This window comes from Ictalurus punctatus, chromosome 9 (assembly GCF_001660625.3).
Source record: "Ictalurus punctatus breed USDA103 chromosome 9, Coco_2.0, whole genome shotgun sequence".
NCBI lineage: Eukaryota > Metazoa > Chordata > Actinopteri > Siluriformes > Ictaluridae > Ictalurus > Ictalurus punctatus.
In genome coordinates this window covers 16,963,752-16,990,794 of record NC_030424.2, presented here as the reverse complement: position 1 = coordinate 16,990,794, position 27,043 = coordinate 16,963,752, and the positions used below count along the sequence as shown (strand labels likewise).

Below are 27,043 nucleotides of genomic sequence, written 5' to 3'. Positions count from 1 at the left end.
GGTATAGAAAATGGATGACACCTATCCGATACCCAGGATCCGTATTGGGCTGATACCAGCACAAACTGGTGAATCGGATATTGGAGAAAAAACCAGAAGGAATTCAATCCAATCCTGTAACAAATAGAAAATATTGAATTTGGAAAACATTTTTTTCATACTGAAAATCTTTACAGAAAAGAAACATGGCACCATGCAAATATCAAATTGACAGTTCTCAATGGAAGTGCTGAATCAGTGTGCATTATTCATTTATTCTGTAGCAGTGAACTGTTTTGTGATAAGTGAACATTTTAAAGAAACAGTAGTGTGCATAGTTTTCTCAATATAGCCAACTAAGCTTTGCCTTACTTTGAAAATTGTAGCATATGTCACATCAAGCATCAAAATGAAGAAAAAGTGTGATCTCTGTTACTTTGATCGTGGCATGATTGTTGGTGCCAGATTAGCTGCTTCAAGTATTTCAGAAACTGCAGATTTCCTGGGATTTCACACACATCAATCTCTAGAGTTTACACAGAATGGTGCAAAAAAAAACAAAAAAACACTGACTTAGCAACAGTTCTGTGGGTGGAAACGCCTCATACACAACACATCAAACCATGCAGTGGATGAGGTACAATAGCAGAAGACCACATCAGGTTCCAATCGTGTCAGCCAAGAACAGGAACCTGAGACTATCATGGGCACAGACTCACACAGACTGGACAGTTGAAAATTAGAAGAAAAAAGTCATCTGGTCTTTTCCAGTCTTCATCTATGCAGTTTCAGTGAGTCTGTGCACATGATAGCCTCAGATTTTTTTTATGTCTCTAAGTAATTATAGGATTGGGGTTAGGATTTGCAGCATACAGAGGACGCACTCTCCTTTCCTCTGATTTCTCCCATCAGCAAGGCATTTCCACCTGCAGCCCCTCCACACACAGGATTTGTTGTTTTTTGTTTTTCGCACCAAACATAAACTCTATAAACTGCTGTGGGTCAAATTCCCAACAGATAAGCTGTTTCTGAAATACTCAAACCAGCCCTTCTAGCACCAACATTCATGCCACGGATAAAGTCAAAGAGATCACACTTTTTCTTCATTCTGATGTTTGATGTGAACATTAACTGGAGCTCTTGACCTGTATCTGCATGATGTTATGCCTTGCACTGCTTCCACATGACTGGGTGATTAGACAACTGCATAACTATCAAGGTGTACACTTAATTGTTCCTATCAAAATACACCGTATGTGTACTTATATTTGTATTTTCTTTTACTTCTACAAAGCTGTTTAACATTAGTAATTATCCCTTTCGAATATGCAAATATATGGATGTGTCCAGATCTAAATTACATTTCAATGCACTATTTACATTAATGCCCTGGATTTTTACAGAATTACAAATATCTGTTTTTATTACCTATATTTGCTATGGTGAAGTGGAATGGTGAAGCAGGTTGTGTGAATATTATAAAATGCTCTTTAATGTCCGCAGACGCGCGTGCACTGTGGTGTTACACAGTATGTGCCTGTGCTCTCGTGCCTTATTCGCGTTGTGTCACTGCACAGTCACTGCATTTTGCACAGGCGGTATTTTTGAAGAGTTTGTGCTTTTTTTCTGTCTCTCTCTCTCTCTCTCTCTCTCTATCTCTCTCTTTCTCTTCGACCCGCTGTTTTGAGCTGATGAGGATACACCAATCGGTCTCCGCTCTGTGGTTGTTTTTTTCTCTCTCTCTCTACCGTTGTGTTCAGATCGCCTCACACTCGTGTTTCTCACCCAGCCCAGTCTCCCCCATCTCCCCCCTCACACTCCTCCCTCAGCCTCAGCATCTCAAAAGGCTACTGAGTGAGAATCGATGGCGCAGAGGCCCGCCTGACAGGACAATAAAACCCCACAAAGAAGCGGTGAGTTTTTTTTTTCTCCTTCGCCTTTCAAGTTATATCACGAAATGACAGCCAGCGAGGCGAGATGGGCTTGGCGTGCAGGCGTAAAAAAAATACCCCAACGCGTGTTATTCCAGCTGCCTTTTTTTTTGTTGCTACGAATCAGCATCCAGCCTCTCTGATACCCTTCCTCAAGAAGCATCAGCGGCATCCCCTCATTACGCTCACGCGCTCCATTTTCACCTAGAATTGCGATACATTAAGACGCATCATATTACCAAGGTGTCGTTTTGAGACTAAAAACGAGAGCAGGTCACTTTTAATATCGATGCGATGCTTTTAAGCGTCTGATGACAGCGGAGTGAGCGCTCATTGTGCGCTGCGCCACGCCGTAACCAGGCTCAAATGCGGATTGCGGTGCGTAAATAAAAATGCGATGTAGTGCTGTTTGGAGGAGGTCTGCCTGTTTGAAAGGACCTCCCCTGCAAAATTAAGAGACGACGTGCAGCAGCCTGCGTTGGATGGACTGCTCGTTTTAATTGAAGGCGATCGTCCTGTACTGGCGTGTCCCCGTTCCGCCAAAGCAGATGCCCACACTGTTTACATAGCACCCTGAAGGCAGGATGTCATTATTATTAGCCTACTGAGAATGTACTGGAGAATGCATTCTAGAGCTCCCCTCACATATTAGATCAAAGTCTAAGTTACCTTATTAGGCTATAATTGGTTTTATTTCCTCAGCCATCCATAATAGGCCCACCACATCTTAAGGTGGTTGATTATTTATTTATTTATTTATTTATTTTTTAATGGTCTGGATATCATCTGTTCAGTGCAATTCCAAACACAGTGTGTCGCATGTAATTGTGTAGTAGATTAATAGAGCCTTTGTGCATAATAACGTGTAGCCTAGATGGTACCCTTGTGAGATTGTCTTTTAATGAAATGAATGATCTGATGCCGGTTGTTCGATGTGTTTAAGCGCAGAAGACAGTTATGTACCTGTTATGGAAGTTAAACCCAGCGTGCCTGGCCTCCCAGGCCTGGTTTCAGTCCTTGATGTGTGGCCTTTGAGACGTCCACCATCCCTCGATCCCCCTGCTTTTAATGGAGCCCCCATCTTCTGAGGTGAGAGTGTGTGGCTGCTTAAGCTCTTAAGTTGTATAGTAAAACATCAAAAGAAATGATGAATCCCCTCAGTTGAGCAGTAAAAATGAGAGACTTTAAGATTCGGCAAGACCAGCCACTTCTCTACTTATGGAGGTTTTAAATGACCTTGATCATTAAAAATCTTCATGGTGTGAGACTGGGCCCTGAGGAGATGCTTTTAAGGCTTGGTAATGAAAAATGTTCAGATTTACATCAAAACACGTATTATTAGTTTGAAATACAAACTAACCTCTAAGTTAGCTAGTTACTGTTGAGGCCAACAGTTTATATACACATAGGCTAAAGATGTTCAATACCATGCATTTCTTTTAGCAAGTCAATTAGGGTGTCTACTTTGTTTAAATCAGAGTTTTAAAAAAAGGATTAGAGACAGATTTATTTCAGCTTTAATTGACTATATCAGAATTACAACGGGTCACAATTTACATATATCAAGTTGACAGTCTCTTTAAACAGTCAGGAAGATTCTGGAATTTGATGTAATGAATTTTAAACGCTTCTCGTTGGCCAGTTGTCATGGTTAGAAGTTAACTGAGGGTGCATACGATTAGTGGAAAACCTGCTCTACCACATGAGCCCTTAGCTGGAAATTAGCTGTAAGTTTATTGAGCATTTTGCAGATCCAGACACGGTTCTGGAGACTTTGACTGTTGCACTTGCTTCTTATTTATGCAGCAAAACCCAGCAGCTTTCATTGTGTTTTTTTTTCTTTCTGAAAAGTGTCTCTTACCACTTAAAATGCTGCTTGCTTTACTGATACACAAACATTTTTCTGTAACATTTAATTTTGTAGTGGAAAACTAATGTTTGGGAATCGAAATGTTTTTGTACTGACTCGATAATGTAGAAGTCATAAAATAAAAATCTATAACAAAGTTTCTACTAAAAAATAGGGTGCCTAAGACTTTTGCACCGTACTGGGTGTGGCTGTAAAATGGCCTGCCTTTTGAGACAGTGCCTTGATACCATGGGAAAATCCAAGCAACTCAGCTAAGACCTCCACAAGTTGGTTCCTTCTTGGAGCAATTTCCATACAACTGAAGGTACCACAAGCATCTGTACAAACAGTTGTATGCAAATGTAAAAATCTTGGGACCACACAGACACTGTTCACAGATGTAATTCAGGAATAAGGTACAAATTAACTCCCAGTTAATTTGAATGAACTTTAGTCCAAATGGTTCATCTGAACCAGAAGACAAAACGAAACTAGTGAATGAGTTGGGGGCTCAGGTAACAAAGTGTGTACATCCACCATTAAGAGACTCCTACATCATCATGGCCTGAAAGGTTGTCATGCAAGAAAGAAGCAACTATTTTAAGACAGGCATACGGCATAAGACTGGCATAAAAAAGCCAGACCTTTTGGAATAGTGTTCTCTGCTCAATTCAAAATTGAATTGTTTGGGCATAATAAGCAGCGCTTTGCATTGAGAAAAAGATTGAGGCTTTTATACTGAACAACACCATCCCAAATGTGTAGCATGGGGGTGGCAGCATCATTTTGTGGGGGTGAAAGGGGACTGATAAAATGGTGACAGTCAAAACTTGGTTGCATCTAGGTGCTCCAGCAGGACCAGGATCCTAAGCATTTCTCCAAAGTATAGCTTAAAAATAGAAAAGGGAAAGTACTGGTGTTGTAATCACAAACCCTGACCTGAATCCCATTGAAAATTTGATTAGTGGATGGAACAGAAAAATTGTGTCCGAGCATGGAGGCCCACAAACTTAACTAAATTACACCAGTTCTGTCAGAAGGAATGATCAAAATGTCCGGCAGTGTGTTGTAAGAAGCTTATGGAAGGCTACCCCAAGCATTAGGTCAAGCAATTAAAAGACAATGCCACCAAATACTACCACAATATACAAAATCTGATGCAGTAAATATTTTTTTTTTTAAATCTCTTAGCGATTTTTTTAAAATTTGGAAATAAAGTAAATAACCTAACTGACTTAACACAGGAATAGTACAGTAACATGAAACTATCACATTGAGTTTGAATATCCTTAATCCTAGGTGTATGTAAACCTTTGGATTACAACTGTAGCTCGTTGGTTGTCAATGTTAATACTCTAACAAAGATGTGCAGTGATGATTGCTTATGCTGGAACATATAAATCAGGTGCACAATAGACTATTGGTTTCCTGTAACTGGACTTAAATTAGGAAATTTCATCAAATGTATTATACATCACAGAATTTGTTACATTATGATGTTTCTAACCGTTTTTAATGCTACTCCCTTGTCTCTTTTACATGCCTCAGTTGAAATGGAGGATGAAGATGGCACATGTTTACTTGATGTGTTGTGGTAAGTTCTACCAGACTCTCCTTGCTCAGAGGTTATTATTAGAATTGTTATCAAGCTTAGACCATTGCTTCAGATCTGGTTACAAAGGAAATGCAAAGCTTTAGTCTAATGATATATAATTTGGAAAAAGAAGTAATTTGCTCTTTGCCTTAGATAATTCATGTATTTGTTTTGTGTTACTAGTGACCCACAAGCCCTGAATGACTTCCTTCATGGGACAAAAGAGGTTCACTATCTACTATATACTCACACAAGACAAACTGTAACTTAAGTATATATTCAATAAGTAGTGTCATTACACCATTTAGAATCAAATCATTAATCATGTATGAAGCATGAACAGAATTCTCTACATAATTAGCAGTACATTATTAACAGTATTAAAAGAATCACACATAATAGTAACAATCAATAATTCTAAACTATGTTTGTAAACTGTCTGTATTTGTATATGGGAGAGAAATTTGGGAGATTTATGAAAGCTCTCCCTACAATTAGTCATCTTCTCCCCTATCTGTTCAAGCAGCTGCTAAGTGGAGACCTGCTCATTAATTCTTCCTCTGGGGAGCCGTCCCTGTTCACAGACACGCCGGTAAGTCTGGGCCTCTGTCCCCATTGACGAAATAGTAGAAGGAGAAGATTTTACCTCTACTTTTGATCATTGTAATCTGCATGTCTCCCTATTTCTTCTAATTTCACTAGCTGTTAATTTGGTCAGTACTGTTAATGACAGTGGTCTGATGATTTCAAGAGTTGGCTTCTTTTGTCCCTCTCTGATAACATACTCACTCACTCACAACTCACTAATTGTTCTCTCACCTCTTTATCTCCCCAGAGCCCTGTCTCTTTGTTGGCAGACGATGTTGGCTCTCATGACACACCTATATCAGGTTGTGTGGATCTCTCCTTCCTGGATGAGGCCTTATTGGCTTCACCAGCAGGAGGAGAGGATTCTGAAGAGGTATGCGAACCTCCACAAGTTGAGGCGGAAGTGCCACAGCAACAGGAAGAGGAGGAGGCGACATGTGACATCCTACAGCAGAGTCTCCAGGAGGCTGACATTACTGAGCACACACTGGCTTTAGAGGCAGGTCTTGCCCAGTCTAGTGAAGCGCTCTCTCTCTACCCATCTGGTATACCCCCACCTTCACCTCCATATATGTCTAAAACACTGAGCATCTCTGGGGTCACAACATTGCCCAGGGACACGCAAGTTGCAGTAGAGCCTCCTCAACCATCCCTGTTAGCTGTGGGACCAGGTTGCCCTTCACTCAAGCCTGTACCACCCCAATTAATGGGGTTGCTACCTGGGAACGTATTTCCTGCACCTCCCACTTCGGACACATCCTTCTGTCTGAGTCGTGCACAGGGTTCCAATATGATCATCCACAAAACCCTACCAGGCCTTACATTGAGCCCTGCTGTTAGGACAACAGCACCTCCAGAGATTATATTGCAAAGAACCCCTCTGCCCATCCAACCCAAGCTGCCAGTCAGCATCCAGCCTAGATTGGTGCAGATAAGCCCAAAACCATCAGAGCAGAAATCATCTGCAGGACTTGCTTTTATTCCTCCAGCTGCATCACAAAATATCCTGTTGTCCTCTCCTGTGGGCTCCAGGCAGTCTCTGCCATCACAGTCTACAACCACACTCAACAAGCCTGTGAGTCTGCAGCTAGTCAACCAAGGAGGCTCAATTGTCATTCAGCCCCAGAGTCTCTTTCAGGGCCAGAGCCACTTTATACTGCCTAGTCAAGGATCTGTAAACCAGTCTGCGAGTGTCTCTAGGCCACTGCTCAGCACGTCAAACAATCAAATGCCAAGCGCAGCCCCTCTGGCAGGACAGCTTGTTGATGGCTCACAGATTGTAACTGTACGCCCCAGGCAACTGAATTTTAGCCCTGTGTTTACCACCCCAACTGGGCAGCTCACACTCAGACAGGGCGCTCTCCTTTCCGGACCCCTGCAGCTTCAGTCAGCGCCTCCTACTGTCTTCCAGATGCCGGCGCAGCTAGCAGGGGCCTACTCTGCTCATGCACAGGGGCAGCATGGTGGTGTTGTCCATACTCCTGCCTTAGGGAAGCAGATTACCTTGATCAACACTCCCGGTGTACTTGCCCCTGATATGACCGCCATATCAATAGTGAATGGGCCATCCGTGGTGCAAAGCTTGCCCTTTGTGTCCCAGGCACAGAGACCTATGGCAGGGGGCCCTGAGGAGCAGCTAAGTCTTCCACAGACCCCAGTGCTTCTATTGCCTGAGAGAAATGCAGCAGATAAAAATGCAACAAATGAACAACTGCAGAGTATCTTACAAGTAAGTTCCCTATTGTTTTGCTTCATTTTAGAAGATCTTTAGTTGTGGTTTATCGAGCCTGATTATGACTGTACAATATTTACCTGTTCTTTGTTTACCTGTTCCAGCAAGGCACACTGTCTCCTCCAGCTTCAGTGCAAGCTGCTGTAGCCAAAATGCACACACAGCCTTCCCCAGTCATTACTCTTTTGCAGGCACCACCAGAGAGCACCAATTCCCCTGAGCCTGTCACATTATTGTCCAAACACCTAATTACGCACCCAGAGAATCAGCAAGCTGTTGAAGGAGGCCATACACCACCAAATCAAGCATTCATACACCATCCCCTACCGGTAAACCAAGCTGTTGGGTTATTGAGGTTTTTCTTATGTTTATACTTAGTCATACTTTGGATATACAAGGATTTAAAACTGGTCATGTTTTCAATGCATGTTCTCACAGGAAGCACTTAATCCTTCAGCCTCTGCTGAGTCCTTGGACAGCCACATCTCTCCTGCAGCTAGTGAGACAGAGTCTTCACCCATGGTACTGGCTGTGTGTGCCTCATCTGAGGTTCTCTCTGTGCTGTCCGAGTGTGGAGGAATCGCCACTCCAGTCCATTCTGGGTCAGAGCATGGTGACACGTTAGTTTCACCACCCATAACCCAGTGTTCTGGAAGTACTCCCTCGACCATGTTTCCTACACCCCCGCTTTCAGACAGACAACCCTCCTCAGCATTTGTGGTTCTCAGCGCCAAAATGCAGGGGCAAGAGGAATCCATGCTGTGCTTGAGTCCATCTTCAACTCCGGAAAAGATGTGCGTTTCTGAGCAACAGCATTTACCCATTCCTGTATCTAATGGCCTCAATGGAGTCCTGGAGTCTGGCCTTAATGAAGCCCAGCAGCACATGCATCAAAGCAGTAAGTGTGACTGACTTGGATGGGAAAACTCTCATGTGCAATGGCAACTAGCAAAATACATCATTTTAACTGCTTCTCTTTTGGTTCACATCAGAACTCAGAGTTCCTGGTGTAGTAGACGATGAAGAAATAGTCCCGCTGGACCTGCAAGACAGCTTTGAGGGCTTGTCATCAGAGGACACCCAGGGCCACACTGCACTTCAGGTGAAAGTGCATGATTTTCACATGACTTGTTCATTAATGGGCACAGCTGATAAATTAAAATGGTAGTGGACAGTGCATAACGTACTGTATTTATAAATGTATTTAAAAATAGTGAATTATGAAGCAGTCCAAGTGATTCATTCACATCCTGCTTCTTTAGGTGCCCTGTGTGATGGCAAGAGAAAGACTCACTCCAGCAATGCGGCAGCAGAGGTCAACAGACATGCTTAGTATTCAATTCAATTCAGTTTTATTCGTATGGTGTTTTTCACTATGGACATTGTCACAGACCAACTACAGAAATGCATATTTACAGAAATATTCTTAGTATTAAGAACATCATTTAATTAAAAGTTCTCGTGTTTTACATCAGAATTTGTTTTACCTCATGAAAACTATTCATGAAGTCAAAGTTGCAGAGCAGTCGGTTCTAACTTATCTAATACATTGCTCGTATATGCATGTGTGTGAAATTCACAGGATCAAGCAGCAGCTTTGTTCAGACTATGACGCTGTTCTTAATCCGAATACCTGCTCTCGGTTCACTTCGCTAGAGGATGCTGTGAGACACCTGTTGCCCTACCATACCTGCTCCAGAGCCTTACCCAGCCAAACTGATCTACTAATAGGTTAGGCTTAAGCCATGCAAACTTCTACACTTGAAACTATAGTTTATAATTACTTAACCTGACAACTGGGTTGTTCAAGAATCCAGTTTGTTGCCATTTTATCTACATAGCAGGCAAAGTAAACTGAAGTGGTTTTGAAATGAACATCATATGCCACTTTCTTATTCGTCTGTGTTCAGTGGACAAGCAGTTTGAGAATGTATCAGGGCTGCTGCTGAAATGTACTACAGACATGCTAAATAAATACAGGCAGCTCTTGCTGACAGAGTCTCAGGTGAGTCAGAGCATTGCACCATTTACATTTCTTTCTGAAATGTGCCTACCTCCCATATCTGGAATTTTTCAACATTTATTAGTTCATTTGAAGGATATATTGTATCAGCAGACGCTCAAACCAGGATTTTCAAACCAAGAACCATTAACCATTGTGGATGTTGTTCACATATTGTTCATAGCAATGCAAAACTGTGGATCTGGTTGCAGGAAGTACAGGACTAGTAAAAAAACACAAAGTTAGTCATGTACTTCCAGCAACCAGGTCCACAGTTTTGCATATAAACTATATGGCCAAAAATATGTATACACCTGACCATCACACCCATATGTGGGCCTTCCCCAAACTGTTGCCACAAAGTTAAAAGCACATGATTATCTCAAATGTCCTAAGATTTCCCTTCACTGGAATTAAGGGGCCCAAACCTATTCCAGTATGATAATGTCCCTGTGGACAAAATGATCTCAATAAAGACTTGGTTTGCCAAGGTTGGTGTGGAAGAACTCAAGTGATCTGCACAAAGCCCTGTCCTCAACCCCACTGAACTCCTTCAGGATGAATTGGAACTCTGACTCTGTGCCAGATCTCCTCACCCAACATAATTGCTCGACTTCACTATTGCTCTTGTGGCAAATCCCAACAACTATGTTCCATCTAGCAGAAAGCCTTCCCAGAAGAATGGAGGCTGTTATAGCAGCAATGGGTGGCCCAACATTGGAATAGAATGTTCGCCAAGCAGATACGGGTATGGTGGTGAGGTGTCCACCTAATTTTGGCCAATAAGATCCACAAATATTGGGACATTGACAAAGTTATTGTTGTAGCTGCCTATTGTATGCTGGAGTTGAAATTAAATAATTTGAGAGTATTTATGGGTGAACAATGTAGGAATTACAGCACTTTTTATATGTACTAAGGATTTTTTTTAAGGCAAAGAAGTAGAATGTTCTGCAATGGCCAAGTCAATCACCTGACCTGAATCCAACTGAGCATCTATTTCAAGTGCTGAAGGCAAAACACCCTAAGAACAAGCAGAAACTGATGACAGCTGCTTTAAAACCCTGGCAGACCTGACTGTCAATAGGAAATGATTGGGGACAGAAATAAGTATTTAAGGTGTATTTCACTGTAAATCAGTATAACAGCTCTTGTCATTAATCTGTACAGCAAGAAAGTCCTTCAGCAGAAATGGTGATGCTAGAACGGCTGTTCCTGCAGTCTGAGCGACTCTTACTCGGGGAGGAGAGACGCAGAGCAAGAGGTGATCCAGGTGAGCTCTTTTGAGGTACTCTTTTACTTCTAACATGTACGCAACAGCATCTTTTCCTCTGATTTTGGTGACCTGGCAGATGTAGCTGTTAACTATGGGAAGAGAATATAAAGAATGAACAGTAAACACTATGAATATTGTATTATAAATGCATTTATAACATAGCATTATACAGTAAGTGGCATAAGTCTAAATAAAAGCTCATAAGTAATTATATTTAAAGACATGGGTGCTGTATATAAAGTAGTTATATGACTTAATAATGTCGGGTTACCTAAAACACTAATATTTGTCCACAACACCGTTATAGACACTGATGTTGTAATGCACTAGAACACAGGCTGTGGTATAGAATAAAACATGACGGTGTTGTTACAGGAAATTAATCAACAACAGAATGGTGTGATGTATTACCACATGCAGTTGATTAGTTTCACATAACAGCACATCCTAAAGTGTTTTTTTTTTTTTTTTTACACTGCTCTTATACCACAGGAATTTGCCAATGACTCATTATTTATTAAAGAACCCAACAGCTACATATATAACGTTGTGAACATTTTTTCTCTCTTTTGAAGTTAATGAGATAACACACAGCTTGTCATATTACTGAGAAACCACAAAGCACAAAGTCCTCTTTCCAGAAGACTGTGGTAAAAAATATTGTTATAATGTGCTAACAGCCAAGAGCATCCATAAATGTTAAGTAATGATCTTGTTAATGACTTCTCCATATCAACAAATGTTTTCTTGAATTAAATAACACCTTTTAAAAAAAAAAAAAAAAAAAAAAAAAAAAAAAACTTGTATTCTTAGTCCACCATACATTTGATTAATTTTTAGTAACTGCCTTTTCCTGCTTCCATCATCCATCCCTGTAAGCAGTTACTAAAGAAATAATAATTTATTAAAATGAGTTACAACGATTACAATGTTACGTATAATGAATGAAATGTTGTGCATTTAAGGGATTACAGTAAAGATTTAATGTTGTTGAATGTCAACAAGACAAACTAGTTCCTGTCATTACTTGTGTTACAGCCACGATAAACATAGTCCCCCCCCCAGCATCTCCTTTTCTCTCAAAAAAAAAAAACAAACAAAAAAACCCCGCAGCTTGTCCATTTTTCCTAAAAACTAGAAAGTGTAACATATCTGCACCTCAAGCATTTCAAGCCATGACACCACTCTCAAGCCAAATAAATTTCTCCTAACAAAAAACATCACCACTTCAACAATTATGCATTTTTTTCCTTTGTTAACCAACATGTTTTTAAGCCGTTTATTAGATTATATGATGCTTCTGCCATCCAAGTGCCAAGTGCCTATGAATGATACTTTAGAAAATTCAAACACGCTGTGAAATACTTTTAAGAGGTATAGGAGTTAAAAGTGAATGAAATTTCAATACATAATACAATCTGCAGCACTAGAGGTGCTCTTTACCGGCTTTAAGTGAAGTGAGAATCACGAGTGTTTCATATATTACAATCCTGTTTGGATTCATGGAAAGTGACTAAATAAATCTTGACAGTTAAGGCAAACTGAAGTTAGCTGAAATATAATGTGTGTATATGTGACTCATTTAACAGAGTCCTTCCTGATGTCTTTGCGTAAAGCATCATGGCACCGCGGCACCCTGCCTTCACGCCACTCTGATGCCTCAGCGAGTCCCCCATCGCCCCCTGCATGGGCACTACACTCAGACAGACCCCCAGGTCTTAAAACATATTGTTCCAGGAGCAGGGGGGCGCTGCGCCTTACCATCAAGCATGAGTCAGGATCACGCAAAGTCATCCATAACTCTGCCTGTGATGAACCACACATCCCCACTGGACATAAACGCACCTTAGACGGGCAGCTAACTAACAGAGGAGGGAATGAACAGGAAAAGTTGCTCGGTCCTACAGGGACAAGCTCAGAGCAGAAACAAGCGGTGGACGGCATGGACAATAACAGGACAGTCTGCAATTTTATCACAAAGTCAGAGCACAAATCTGAAAGAGCAGAGGGATCATTTCCAGATGTGCATGTGCACCCGCCACAGCTTAAAAGAAGCAAGCTGGATGTTGCAGATGGGTTGGGGGATGAAGGTGGCCTGAGTGAGCACCTTCAGAGCGCTATAGACAGTATCCTGGAGCTTCAGCGGCTTCAGGGACCAGCAGCTTGTCTCAAACCCAAACTCCAGCCCTGCACACTGGAGCAGAGCATCAGCTGTGTGCTGGAGGGAGAAATGTAATACACAGAACAAGAATCTGCGATACAAAAAAAACAAGTGCCGCTTCCATCCTACAGCTGAGTATAACTAACACTGTCTGACAGACGCTAAATTCTTACTTTGTTCATTCCCACTCAAAGAGGGCCATAAAAATGGACCTGATGTAAAGCTCGTTAATTATTTAAAAGGAGTAGACTGGGAGTCCTGATGTGAATAAATTGAGTGGAGCACCTGTTTTTTTTTTTGTTTTTTTTTTTAAAGCTGCGCCACAGTAATTTTTTAATGTTGGATTTAGTGTTAAGTAAGGAAGCTTCCAATGTGCTTGATTTGTGCCAACATTGACAATGTCAGTTGCATTTGCCGAGTGCCTGTGTGTATTGTTGTCTTTTCTGAATGTATGTCTGTGCGTTTGTGTGACAAGTACGATAATTCATGTGTGAAGGGGAAAGAGTTTGCTTGGTTATAAATAATATAGTACAGTTTAAGAAAGTTTGTACACTACAAGTGTATAGTATATGGATACTGATGTCCGTGTCAGCTTGTTTATCCCCAAAGAACACACACTTCATTCTGAAAATCACCAGCAAAACTTATTACTGCATTCAAGAGATTCTTTTCTTTTAAAAAAAAAAAAAAAAAAAAAAAAAAAAAAAAAAAAAAAAAACACAAGAAGGTCTCCACTTCATATTTGCATCAGTGATTATCGAAAGTAAGATGTTCTACTCCAGTTACATATTAGCAGGTGTTCTTTTTGTCTGCAGAAAACTGTGATGCATCTTACTGTTTATCAAGGAGATAAAAACGCTCGAAGAGATATTCTAAAATACAAGCAATAATGAGCAGTTGGTCTTGAATACATGGTCGTGCCTCAGTCCAACTTCTAGCCGCTTTTGCTTTCTGTATCGTGATTCCCAGCCGTTCATTGCCTGTATTCTGGCATTAGAAAAATATTATGTTAAAAAACAAACAACAGCAATATCAATGGATCATTGGGTAATCGCTGCAAATTAAATTGATCAGGATACAGAAAAAAGGTATTTTATTTCATGTTTTAAAATTAGCCCTCCTCCATAAATCACCCGAGTTAACACCACATCCATAAGTACAAATATAATGTTGGTTGTGTGGTCATTGACAATCTTAAAATTTTGTTAGTGCTGTATATCATACAAAGTAAAAACATTTTAAGATGAAGCAGTATGTCCTTGTAAGCAAATATTCAGGATGTATGGAATATATGGATGTGGAACTATGGATGCATTGGGATTTAACAGTAAACTAGGGCTTAAGCAGATAGAGGTATAGTTAATGATTGACTTTGTGCCATTAAGTTAAATATCCACATGTCCACAGACTTTAATGACTATGTTCGATACAGTCTGACTTTTCAATTTAGACATGCTCCCAGACATGCTATGCACTGGTAAAAGTTTCAGTTCACAGTCACAAAAACTAAAGGTGACAGTATAATGCACTTAACCCTACGAACTGTGACAAGCCCTAAATGTGACAAGGTGCCATTTTTTCAATGGATGATGTCATTCTTCTCCACTCATTCTCCGCTTTCAGTTTATTAAATACTGTGAATACGGTAGCATGTGTTGGACACCGCTTCAGACTACGACACATTTTACTGACCGATTGTTCTAATGCCAAAATCAAAGAGGCCTTAATTCTGCAGTACCAGATTGTAAAAATAAATAAATAAATAAATAAATAAATAAATAATAAAAAAAAGGGTAATTAAAGTGTTAAATCCCAACTAATGACTCTTTTGACCCACTGTCATGTTAGTCATTCATTTGAAACATAGAGAAAATTTTTTGTATACATTTTTACAAACTATTTATTTAACTGTGATTTTGTAAATAATAAAAAGTTAAATTGTGAATGGAATGCTTGTCTAACGTGTGTATTTAAAGCAGTGTGGGATGCAGGATGAGCAGGACCCATTCTTTACATTTTCACCAGCACCTCACAGAGACATCTTAACATTAAATATATATATTTTAATAACAATTTAAGGAAACATAACAGCTTTTAAGAAGTTACATCTGGACAAATGTAAATAAAAGAAAAAAAGCTGTAGTTTCTTTAATTAAATTCAGCATGCTCAAATGTGGAAATCTCATTTGCAAAGATCATGATTATGAGAATCACAATGACTCGTTATTGCTAATGGAGCTGTCTCTCTGGCTGTTAAAGGGTGAACTTTAAATGCCACTCGATGTTACAATCATGAGCAATACACCAAGTCAAAGCAGTCAGGGGGAAAGATGCACTAAAATGTGCACTTTGAGGTGTCCTGACTGATGTTCGGAAATTTGGAAAAGCTACACAAGCAGGGTGTGGCCACAAACTCACCATCCTCACGCAAAATAAATAAACAGTCACGAATCAGAGAGGATAAAAAGTTCTAACAAACAGGAATGAGTTAATCATTTTAAGGTGTAAAGTTTAGAATCATGTCAAGTCCATCATAAAAGACCAACATACGCTGAAGAGCATAATTGCAAGTCTAGAAATATGAGTGAAAACATGTAAAAAATAAATACTGTCAACAGCCCCATATTGCAAAACCCTAGATTTACCACATAATTATACAAAATATTTAATAGGACCACAAACCTGCAATAATTTTAACCTATATATATATATATATTTATTTTAAGAAATCAAGAGCAGGTTTGGGCTGTTAAAAATATACAAGTTTCATTTTATGGAAAGTTGAGCACTGTTCTCCCACTTTGTCGTACATACAACATTTTAGTTCCTGCAATTTTTTTTTTTTTTTTTTTTTTAACTCTCATCATCCCTTTAGTCATCAGTGTTAACTCATCACAGTGAGCCCACAATCAAGAGCCTGTGGTTGGTCGTTCCCAGTTCATCTAGAGTCTTAATACTCGTGCTAGGCTCACTTCATATAGGAGTCAATATCAGATCAGTACAAGTCCATCTCTTAGAAATATACGACACACCATCACTGGTTGGGGACGAGGCCATCCGGGTCTCGCCCAAACCGCCTCTGCCTACCGCTGTGGAGCGTGTGTACTCAGGTCAGATTAATGAGCAGGTCCTCTCCATACTTGCGCAGGTATTTCTCATGGTTGTGGTCGACAGACCACAGTGGAGGTAGGAAGTTGGGCTGCATGCTGGACAAGAAGTGCTGACGCCAGCGCCGCTCCAACTCAATCAGACCGCGCAGTCCGCTCTCAGCGTATGCCTGTACCACCTTCAGCCCATGTGGCACATAGCTCTCGTTAAAGATCCTATACACACACACACACACACACACACACACACACACACACACACACACACACAGGTGACATGTCTTTCAAAGATAACAAAAAGAGAAGAAGAAATACACCAGTGATGCTAAAGAGTTCCCCCACAAGTTTTTTTTTTTTTTTTTTTTTTTTTTTTTTTTTTAAAAACACCCAACGACACTTATTTTGTACATTTCTATCCTTAAAAAGCTATTTATATTTGATTGGGGGCACATCAAAGATTTATTGAATTCAAGTCATTTGCATTCTAACAAAAGCCAAAAATCAACAAACTATTGTGAAACCTCTACCTCTAGTTTAGTTCCATTTATATCCAAGTGTAGGGGGAAAATCTGTTAAGTGCTCCTGCACAGAAGTCGATAATTGTTCTGTAACGTGCCTGAAAACCATTACACTGAAGCATAAATAAAAACGTACAACACATTTGAGCAGCACAAAGGCTCCAACCTTTGTGTTGTAACTACAACTAACAATTCCATATAATAGTGAAAGGAGGAAACAGTTATGACAACTGTTCAAATAACTCATTTATATTTGATTTTAAATAAAATACAAACACTTGCAAAGTTTTGAAGTCACAGAACCTAAGATAAGCCTAGACATTTAAATAAATAAATAAATAAATAAATAAATAAATAAATAAATAAATAAGAACCCCCTACAGTATGTTTGGGTGTAAATTAAAAGTAGACTTTCAGCTTTAGTTTGAGGGTATTTACATCCAAATTGTGTAAACAGCACAAGGTAAACTTGCAGCACTTATGTGGTCCCATCCCACCCTTCACACGGTAAACAGCCCGCACTTATATAGCGCTTTTTTCCAAAGCGCTTTACACTGTACCTCATTCACCCATTCTTACATACACACACATCCCCACCCACCAATAGTAGCAGAGCTGCCATGCAAGGTGCTAACTTGCCATCGGGAGCAAGTTGGGGTTCAGTGTCTTGCCCAAGGACACGTCAGCACGTGGAGTCATGTGGGCCGGGAATCGAACCGCCAACCCTACGATTAGTGGACAACCCACTCGACCACCTGAGCCACAGCCACCAAGCCTTTAAAGGGACCAAAAGTAATTGGACCGCTGGCTGCTCCGCTGTGTTTTATTCCCTCAACATTTCATGTACAAGTAAGGTGATAAAAGGTCTAGAGCTGATTAAGTGCAGCATTTACACCAGTATTATCTGCTGTTCTTAACTCTCAATATAAAGTCCAAAGGGCTGTCACTGCCAGTGAAGCAAGTCATCATTAGGCTGAAAAATCAAAACCAACTCATAACAGAAACATTAGGTGTGGCCAAATCAAATAACATACTAGTGAACTCAGGAACACCTAAAGGCCTGGAAGACCACAAAAAACCTGTGGTCAAGGACAAGAATTCTTTCCCTGGTGAAAAAGAAAAAAAAAAAATCCCCTTCACAGCAATTGGCCAGATCAAGAACACCCTCCAGCAGGTAGAGGTATCTGTGTCAAAGTCAACAATCAAGATAAGCCTTCAAAACAGTAAATACACAGGATTTACCACAAGATTTTGACCAACCATTGATAAGCCTCAAAAACAGCATGACCATGTTAGAATTTGCCCAAATAAATAAATAAAAATAAAAAAAAATAAAAAATCTAATAAACACAGTTCTGGAAGATTAATGTGTACCAGTATGATTGAAAGAGAGGAGAATGGAGAAAGAAAGGAACTGCCCAGGATCTGAAGCACCACCTCATTATATGGAGTGGGCATGTATGACTGTCTGAGGAACTGGTTCACTTGTATTTACTGATGATGCGACTACGGACAAAAGCAGCAGGATGAATTCTGAAGTGTACTGGGCGATGTTATCTGCTCAGATTAACACAAATGCTTCAAAACCCATTAGACATACAGCTGAACAGTGACCCAAAGCATACTTCGAAAGCAACCCAAGACCTTTTTTTTTTTTTTAAGGCAAAGAAGTGGAAATGTTCTACAATGGCCTGAATCCAATCGAGCATGCATTTCATTTGTTGAAGGCAAAACTGAACAAGAACAAGAACAAGAACAACTGCAGAAAAGGCCTGGCAGAGCATCACCAGGAAAGAAACCCACCTTCTGGTCAAGTCCGTGGCCTCCAGACTTCAGGACTTGCAACCAAGTATTAAAAATGACAATTTCATGATTGTTAGTTTGTCCACTTAGTTTTGGTCTCTTTAAAAGGAGGGGACCGTGTATAAAAAAAAGAAGATCTGTAATTCCTACACCACTCACTCAATTTGGATGTAAATCCCCTCAAATTAAATCTGAAAGTCTGCTCTTTGATTTATTATTTAATTTAAACTCCATTACACTGTGGGTAGACTGCGGAGATAACAATAACTCAGTCAGTGTCCAAGTATTTACAGACCCGACTGTACTCTGCAAAAATCTAGTAGTGTGTTGCACAGCTCTCTCACCTAGTCTCCAAGTTGGCAGCTGTGTGCAGCATTCCCTCTGTGACTTCATTCTCCTCTCCTTCCTTGCAGAGGTACTCATGAACGACTGACAGGAGCTCTTCTCGCCTGGAAGCGGGCATACTGTCATTGGCACTGAGAAGGGCACGAGCGGCTGATCGCACCCGCCGCCGATCAGAGTCCTCCAGCATCCTTACACCCTCCTCACAGCCCTGTGGGGCAGAGAATTCATCTGCCAGTTGCTGTTTTAGGAAGCCATCGTACACGTTAGATGCCGCGTGACAGGAAGTGCACAGCAGCAGGATATCATGGGAGTTGTGGTCCTTCATTTCAGCAGGGAAGTGACGCCTATACTCATGTGGAACGATGTTCTTTCTAACAGAGAGAGGGGGCAAAAGGTCTAGTGAGACTGAAAAGAACAAAAATCCTATTGGTCCCCTGTGTATGTACATGTTAAAGGGAGGACAGAGTATTGATATTCAGTCAAAAGTAAGCATACCCAAAAGCACACATTGCTTCAGTACAAACCTGATGTAGGACTCGGCTTTTCCACATACTACACAGAGATTTTCTTTAGCCGTGAGGTAATAGTCCTTCTGAGAGTCAGGGCGACCCGAGGGCTCAAACAACAAACGCACAACGAAGGGTTCCTCACTGACCAGCTCTGAGGAACAGGACAGAGGCCACACTGAACACCACTGCATGCAGTAGATTTACAAGCTTTAAAGCACCCCAGAAAAGGTATTTTTTAAATTAGAGATTTATTGCCATTCTAGCCATATACAAATAGAACAAGATCGCATTCTCCAAAGCCTTGGTGTAAGAAAACATGCAGTGCAAAAATAATAGCTCGTTAACAGCTTAACTACTCATAAATAAGCATGCATTTGGCACAGGTAGACAATTTGCACTAAGGCTATATTGTATAGATAAAATCATACTACACCCAGAGAGAAAACTCATCAGGAGCCTCAAAGGAAAATAGTGTTTTGTTTGAGACCTCATTTGCATAGTGCAAGATTTTTATGAAACTTATTTCAAAGACCAATATCACACTAATGATCAAACGTATTGTACAGTCTTAATTAGTCATATTATAATAGAAGATTTTATTCATGAACATTAAGCCAGGTTAGACAGCTAGCAGAAAGTTTCCAGATACCATGTACTCTAATAAATAAATTTGATAATTAGGTCCTAGCAATTGTGGTCATAGCCTGATTCAGGACTGCATATCCAATCAGTTTACTTCATAGAAATACTATTAAAGCCTGTATAAGATTGGGGGGGAAAAGAAAGTACCTTTTACAATGTTCTAACAAACTGGACCCAAACACTAATCAATATAATGGGATACCAATTGAAGCTAACCATATACACATTTGCGAGATCATTTTAATCTTCTTGAGAAAGATTGCTGGTTCGGCTACAACTTGACAGATTTAGTCAGTATTAAATCAGTGTGTGTGATGTACCTCCTATTCCTTTGTCAAGGTACCACTTTGCTTTTTTCTTGTCACATGTACATAGCGGCTGCCCATCAGGCGCATGAAGAAAGCAGTTGTCATACAAGGGGGATTTCCTGAAAGTGGGTAAATATGTACACAGCGGACCTCATTTATCAAGCTGGATACAAACGGATTTTTTTGTAAATCTTTCAGGAGCAAGAAATTTCAAACTCACTGAGCACTTTATTAAGAACATTATAATATTACTGGGTAGGGCATCCCTTTGCTCCCAAAACAGCCTCAATTCTTCATGGCATGGATTCCACAAGACCTTGGAGAAATCCATTTGAGATTCTGGTCCATGTTGACATAACTATCACACAATTGCTGCAGATTTTTCAGGTGCACTTTCATGCTGTGAATCTCCCGTTCTACCATGTCCCAAAGGTGTTCTGTTGGATTCAGATCCGGTGACTGGGAAGGCCGCTGAAGAACACTGAACTCATCGTCATGTTCATGAAACCAGTTTGAGAATTTTTGCTTTGTGACATGGTGCAGTATAATGCTGGAAGTAGCTATTAGAAGATTGGTATGATGGGTTATGTGGCCTTGAAGAGACGCACTTGGACCTGGACTGTTTACACAAGGCATGCTGGATCAATGGATTCACTCTGTTAAAGATCAGACCTGGCTACATTTTCTAGTCTTCATCTGTTCAGTTTTGGTGAGCCTGTGCCCACTGCAGCCTCAGCTTTCTGATCTTGGCCACAGGAGTAGAACCCGACATGGTCTTCTGCCGTTGTAGCTCGTCTGTCTCAAGGTTTCACATGTTGTGCATTCCGAGGTGCTTTTCTGCTCACCACAATTGTACAGAGTAGTTTTCCGAGTTACTGTAGTCTTTGTCAGCTCAAACTGGTCTGCCCTTTGTCCACTGAGCTCTCTCATCAACAAGGTGTTACCTTGGGTATTGCAGCATTGTGAATTAACTCTAGAGACTGCTGTATGTGAAAATCCCAGGAGATCTGCAGTTATAAAACTACTCAAACCAGCCTGTCTCAAAATCAGGATCACATTTCCCCCTATTCTGATGGCTGCTGTGAGCATTACCTGAAGTTGCTGTCCTGTATCTGCATGATTATATGCATTGCACTGCTGCCACACAATTGGCTGATTAGATAATTGCATCAATGTATACGGGTGTTCCTAATAAAGTGCTCGGTGAGTGTATGAATTATTGGAATTATTCAAGAATTATGAATTACAGAGGCAGTTGAGATGCATATAAAAAATGCAAATGCTCTACCTGGCTGAATACCCAACTCCAAGAGGTTTCCGCTTATTCCTGCGTGGGTCTGGTACTTGCTGATCACCAGACTCAGGACTGTCTACAGTAGACCTGCGGCACCGGCGCTTGCGTTCTCCGTCGTCCCCTTCACTGCGCCACTTGAAGGGCACATCCACCAGGCCCTGACAGCGGCCAGCCAGCTTTGAGAAGGCAGTCCCGTCTTCGCTCAGCAGGCACGGCTCAGAGTAGAGGCCCAGCAAGTAGAGAAACAGAGAGACTGAGACCTGAGCATCCCGTGCTGCGTACAACATCTAAAGCATATACAAAGAAAACGAATCGTCTGAGAGGAGGCATCATTCTCAAACTGTTGTCAGCTTAAATGATTCTTTAAATGAAACTAATGGTTATATGTTAATACACAGGGAAATTGTTATAAATAAGTAAATAAATTTTTTGTAGAGTTACAAAAGAAAGGAGGTACTCCACCTGCTCCCGACTCAGGTTTTCAGCTTCCCAGTTACTACAGCGCAGCCCAAGTGATTTATCCAGGGGGATATTGAGCAGGTCTGCAGCCAGGGACTTCAAACTCAGGCCATTATTCAGCACTGCATGCCTTCACCATTCAGAAGACACAACTGATTACAAAAGGATCTCTGGCTTCATATACAGAAAGTATAACTGAAATAAAGTTGTGCACTGACTTTAAGGTTCACTGACAGAGCAATCATGAGTCACTAAATAATTAAATCTACCAGAGGTCTTCAATCCCATCCACAAAGGGCTAGTGTGACTTGTTGCAATGAGTGAATGAAGGAGAGAGAGAAGAAGGAAAAGAAAAAAAAAAAAAAAACCCACAACAAGACCCCTTTTTTGCTTTGTTTTAGCAAGTTTTAATTCAGATCAATATCCACAGCAAGAAACAAGAGCAAGCCCATATGCAACATCAGGATTACTTATTAAATATGTTAAAACATGTAACAAACTTTGCTTCTTGACAGGAGCAGTTTAATTTTGTATTTCCCCTATGGGGAAATAAAGGGACATCTTATGGCACCCAGTACCCTTCGTGACACAAAATATATAAGAAAACACCTTTAAATTTTCAATTATAAATATAATTAGATGAGATCAGATTTATTCACTGACATCTTCATTCTAGACTGGATTCCAATCATATATTCACTTCAAAGTATTTTGCATTTTTTCAGAAGGTAGGAGGAAACTGGAGATCATGGGGGGGACTTTGCAGACACTCACTGGCTGTTTTTTCCTAACAGAATTAAACAGGATTACCTACTTCATATGACTGGACAAAAATTGTAATGGAATTCCAGTGGTGCTATTCAGAATTTATCTTTTAAAAGGAATGAACTACAGCCAATCAATCCTGCCATATTACAGTTCTTTACGATTGCTATGACAATTTTTTCAATACTTAACAGTTTTCCTAAACGCTTAACACCATTAACATAACATCCATCTAAAGGCTACACGATTAACATTTTTTGTTGCTTTGACACAAAATGCATACAGTTAACACAAATTTAAAATGCTTGAACTTCTTTTACACACAAGCTCAACCAAGACCAAAACAATGGATTTTTACTGCCAAATTTCCAAATACTTTCACACTGTATGTCAGAACAAATAACACCATGTTCTAAACCTAACTTATAGGCTAAAGTCAAAGTGAAGAGCTGTTCACATTGTGAATTGAAACACACATCCCTTGTATTTTATTCCAATTCTACTGTGAAACAGTTGATTGATGTTATGCAAATAGATCAATCACAGCTGATTCCCATCTAGGATTAACACTCTGGTATTGAGGTTCTTTCAATCACATGACCATATGGTATACAGTAAAAGAGGACCTCTTTGGGCTGATCTTGTGTGGAAAAGGAACAATATAGCGCAAGAAAAAGTAAGAAATATGCCTACACAAGGGAGAGGAAGACGAGTACCAGGACAAGGGCAAGTAAATATATTATTATATATATGTAGAGAGAGAGAGAGAGAGAGAGTTTTATGACATTGCGCTATGACTGACTAAATGTTCCTGTTGGAAGAGAACATGTGCTAGTGTTTTGGTAGACAGTTTATTGTATTAGTGTATTATTGTATTGTGAAATTTAGTGTTGGAGTTTAGTTTACAATGTGTGATTTTGACCATGAAATGAACTGTTTTGCCAATTATGTGTTGGTGCATTGAGTTCAGAAAAATTGTTAAAAAGTATTGAAAAAAGATTGTCATAGCAATCGTAAAAAATCTGTAATAACATTAATATGCATAGGAAATAAAGTACCTTTATGAAAATTTCATGAGAACTGATTTTAAAGAATCATGCTGTTAATATGGGGGAAATTACACCTTATTAAATCTTCTCATCTTGCAGTTCACTGGCTGTCACCTCAATATCCCCAAGCTCAGATCCTGCATGAGCAGACAGCCAATAAAACACGATTACCAAGATAAAAGGTCATGCTCGTTTGCTCTCTGGGGTGATCAAATATGGAGGAATCAATATGACCTTTTAAGAATATTATTATAGTGCAATTATTATACCAATGTTATCTGACATGTATAAAATCAGCTTTGATGGGGGCTCAACCCAAAACCCATCCTTAGCTAATCCTCAGCATGTAAAGAGTATTGTTATGCTGGTACATTTCATAACTTTTTGTTTTTAGGTAGAATTCTTAAATAGTAATTCTTTAATGACTAGGTTTGAATGAGTTTGCAATAATTACCTCTCTCTAAGTGCCAAGTAGCGCAAGTCCACCGTACACACAAGGGCCAGGCCGTGGTCATTGGCCAGGCGCTTGCCGTCTTCATAACAGCCAACGCCCACCTTCAGCACGTGAGAGTCTCTCAGCACCTGCAGCAGGCCTTTGGGGAGAGGCAGCTGGGCATCGCGGAAAGCCAGCAGTCTGACCAGCATACAGCGGCCCGAGTACGTAGCCATTTGGAGCAAAGACACCGCACATGCTTTGCCTTTGATGGACACCTGAAGGCAAGACAACACCTTGTGAAGGAGAACAGTCTCTAACAACAGGGGATTTGAATTCTTGAAGATGCCCCTCTTACACGCATGCTCTTTACCCATTCACAGTCCAAACCCAGGACAGGAAAGACAGACAGGTCCTTCTGGAACAAGGGCCAGTGTTCTTCAAACTCTTCTGATGAGCTCACCACCACCGCTGGCACCTCCAGTAGCTTCTCAATAGATGGTAGCGAAAGACGTTTGGGAGTTTGTGCTAGCGATGGTGGTGCAAGCTCCTGCTGTGGGTGCTGAACAGCAGTGCTGCTCAATTCCACATGTCCAAGTCGTTCCACAGGCAACGGATGGGGGTCCTTTGGGATTTTGCAAGCTTTTCTCTTCTGTGCACATATACTACGCCACAGGAACAGTCCTCCAAGTGTGGCTCCTAACAAGGTTGCCACTGCTGCAGTGAGAGTATTCTGTCTGGACATCTCGTAATGTGCAGCAGCTCCCTTAGGACACGAAGAAGAAAGAAAATTATGTTTTAAAATTAAGATGCCAAGTTAAAACACAGAACCACAAATCAATGCTCGTACAATCTAAAACACAAGGAAACAAATAAGTGTTTATAAAGCCATCTTAGTCATCTTATAGTTTCTGTGGTGAATTTCATCTTGGTGTTTCTGTTTTTGCTTCATTTCCTTTATGACCAATTTGAGGTCAGCTGGATTATACTGATACCGATTTCAGAATTAGCAATTACAGCAACTCTCCCTCTACCAACAACCACAGACTATAGAGGCTGCTGCTCATTCAATGCTTTTGGTTTTAAACTCGAAATCCCAGAAATTCAGAAGCTTCTGAAATACTCAAACCAGCCCCTCCAGCATCAACAAGTACTCCATGGTTAAAGTCACTGAGATCTCCCCTCCCATTCTGATGCTTAAAGTGAGAGAGATATGAAAGAGAGAAAGATATGAATGAGAGACAGAGAGACTGAATGGGGAGAGAGCGACTTGGAACACAGACACTCAGTATTATAACCAATATGATTATTAATAACAGTTCTTCTCTTTCCAGTAATGCTTCATCAATACTGTAAGTGTATAGGGTCACGCAAAAAAACTTGCTGATTAGAGAGAGCGCGCGCGCGCGAGAGAGAGAAGAGGGCAAACCAGATGAACTCCGCGGTGTAAAACAAGCTGAAGTCGTGTGGAGCTGTGTTTCTACTCTGAAACTAATTCATCTTGAAGCGGTGTAATATTCACCACACGACATGTAGCATGTTTACTAGCATTTAGCGCGGCTCTAAAATACAAGCCCAGCTGTTTAGCATCGGTAGCCGCTAATAGGACACTTAGCTAGCTCGCTAATTCTGTCACGTATGTTGGTGTAGCAAGCAAGTCAAGTTAATACAGTGATTTATTGTCAAAACGTCGTTATCAATGAACTGTTTTATATTCTATTAATTGTCTAAAACAGACCGCATATATATTTTTTTACTTACCTCGAGCTGTGAGCGTCCAATTCAAACACATGCACACACTTACTCTGTTTGTAATAATGAACAGCTGCAAAACGTCTTCTTCTGTCCCTATATCACAAAACACCGCCGTCTGCTCTGCACACAACAGCGCCGCCACAGGTGGAGGCCGGTCATAACAGACCTGTTCAATTCCACTGCAATTCAGTTACCAATTTAATTAGCTGGGGGTAAGGCAAGCCAAATGGCACACTTGTGGCCTCAGACCTGGTTTAAGACCCGTTTACAACGGGACGTTTTTTGCAGCGCGATAAATGGTCCGTTTAATGCCCAAATGGCGGTCAATGGGAGTAAAACGCGTGGCATCAAAGTGGCAAAAATATTTTTAACGTCGAGGGGTTCGGGTTTTTGACACGCCGCGTTAAAAAAGGGGCCGACCAATGAGATTCGTGCTTTTGCTCACGTGCCTGGAGCCGCTGAAGTTACATAAAAGTACGACATGATGGCGCTCAAGTATAAAACTGTCTTACCGACGAAGAAGAAGCCGAAAAAAAACAAGATGCAAGGTGTCTTTGGTGTCTGAACGCCGAGGGCTTGACGATAAACGCCACAGCGACCTCAAGAATAAAGAGAAGCTCAGAGAGCAAAAGAGAGAGTTAAAGAAAGATGACATTTAATTTTTTTGTAAAGGAAAAAAAGAAAAGAAAAAGTACCTGCACTAAAGAGTCTTACGTCAAACTCCAAACACAACATTTGTTGCACTATGCTGAGCTTGTTCAGTCCTCTTTTTCTCCGTTTCCTCACCAATCACCTGTGTCCTACCATCAGGTCACTTGTACTAACCATCAGCGCCACAACATTAGGTCTTGGCAACAACTGTAGATATGCGTATACATATATGTATGCCACTTTATTTATCTGTATTTAATCTTGTTCATGTACATACAAGAAATACTTTGTTT

The 27,043-nt window shown here is 40.5% G+C and overlaps 2 protein-coding genes across 5 annotated transcripts; one reads left to right on the top strand and one right to left on the bottom strand.

Moving 5' to 3' along the window:
• The first annotated feature begins 5,312 nt into the window (after positions 1 to 5,312).
• Positions 5,313 to 14,903, top strand: si:ch211-168d23.3 (BRD4-interacting chromatin-remodeling complex-associated protein). The gene is made up of 12 exons (XM_047157671.2): positions 5,313 to 5,353; positions 5,537 to 5,579; positions 5,880 to 5,945; positions 6,189 to 7,670; positions 7,778 to 8,002; positions 8,112 to 8,571; positions 8,666 to 8,775; positions 8,936 to 8,988; positions 9,256 to 9,404; positions 9,584 to 9,678; positions 10,846 to 10,948; positions 12,541 to 14,903. The coding sequence occupies exons 1-12, from the start codon at positions 5,313 to 5,315 to the stop codon at positions 13,185 to 13,187; spliced, it is 3,474 nt and encodes a 1,157-aa protein (XP_047013627.1). The 3' UTR covers positions 13,188 to 14,903.
• Positions 14,904 to 15,154: 251 nt separating this feature from the next.
• exd2 (exonuclease 3'-5' domain containing 2) lies at positions 15,155 to 26,474 on the bottom strand. 4 transcript variants are annotated; one of them, XM_053682668.1, is made up of 10 exons: positions 26,106 to 26,474; positions 24,703 to 25,110; positions 24,366 to 24,622; positions 22,101 to 22,227; positions 21,633 to 21,925; positions 20,357 to 20,463; positions 19,410 to 19,545; positions 18,885 to 19,256; positions 16,747 to 16,835; positions 16,297 to 16,435 (listed from the first exon to the last, which is right to left on the bottom strand). In XM_053682668.1, the coding sequence occupies exons 2-9, from the start codon at positions 25,087 to 25,089 to the stop codon at positions 16,754 to 16,756; spliced, it is 1,761 nt and encodes a 586-aa protein (XP_053538643.1). In that variant the 5' UTR covers positions 25,090 to 25,110; positions 26,106 to 26,474; the 3' UTR covers positions 16,297 to 16,435; positions 16,747 to 16,753. The 4 variants fall into 4 exon arrangements, with proteins under 4 accessions (XP_017331652.1, XP_017331654.1, XP_017331653.1 ...); XM_017476163.3 differs by lacking the exon at positions 16,747 to 16,835 and having other exon boundaries at positions 15,155 to 16,435; positions 26,106 to 26,472; XM_017476165.3 differs by lacking the exon at positions 16,747 to 16,835 and having other exon boundaries at positions 15,155 to 16,435; positions 24,718 to 25,110; positions 26,106 to 26,472.
• Between the last annotated feature and the right edge of the window lie 569 nt (positions 26,475 to 27,043).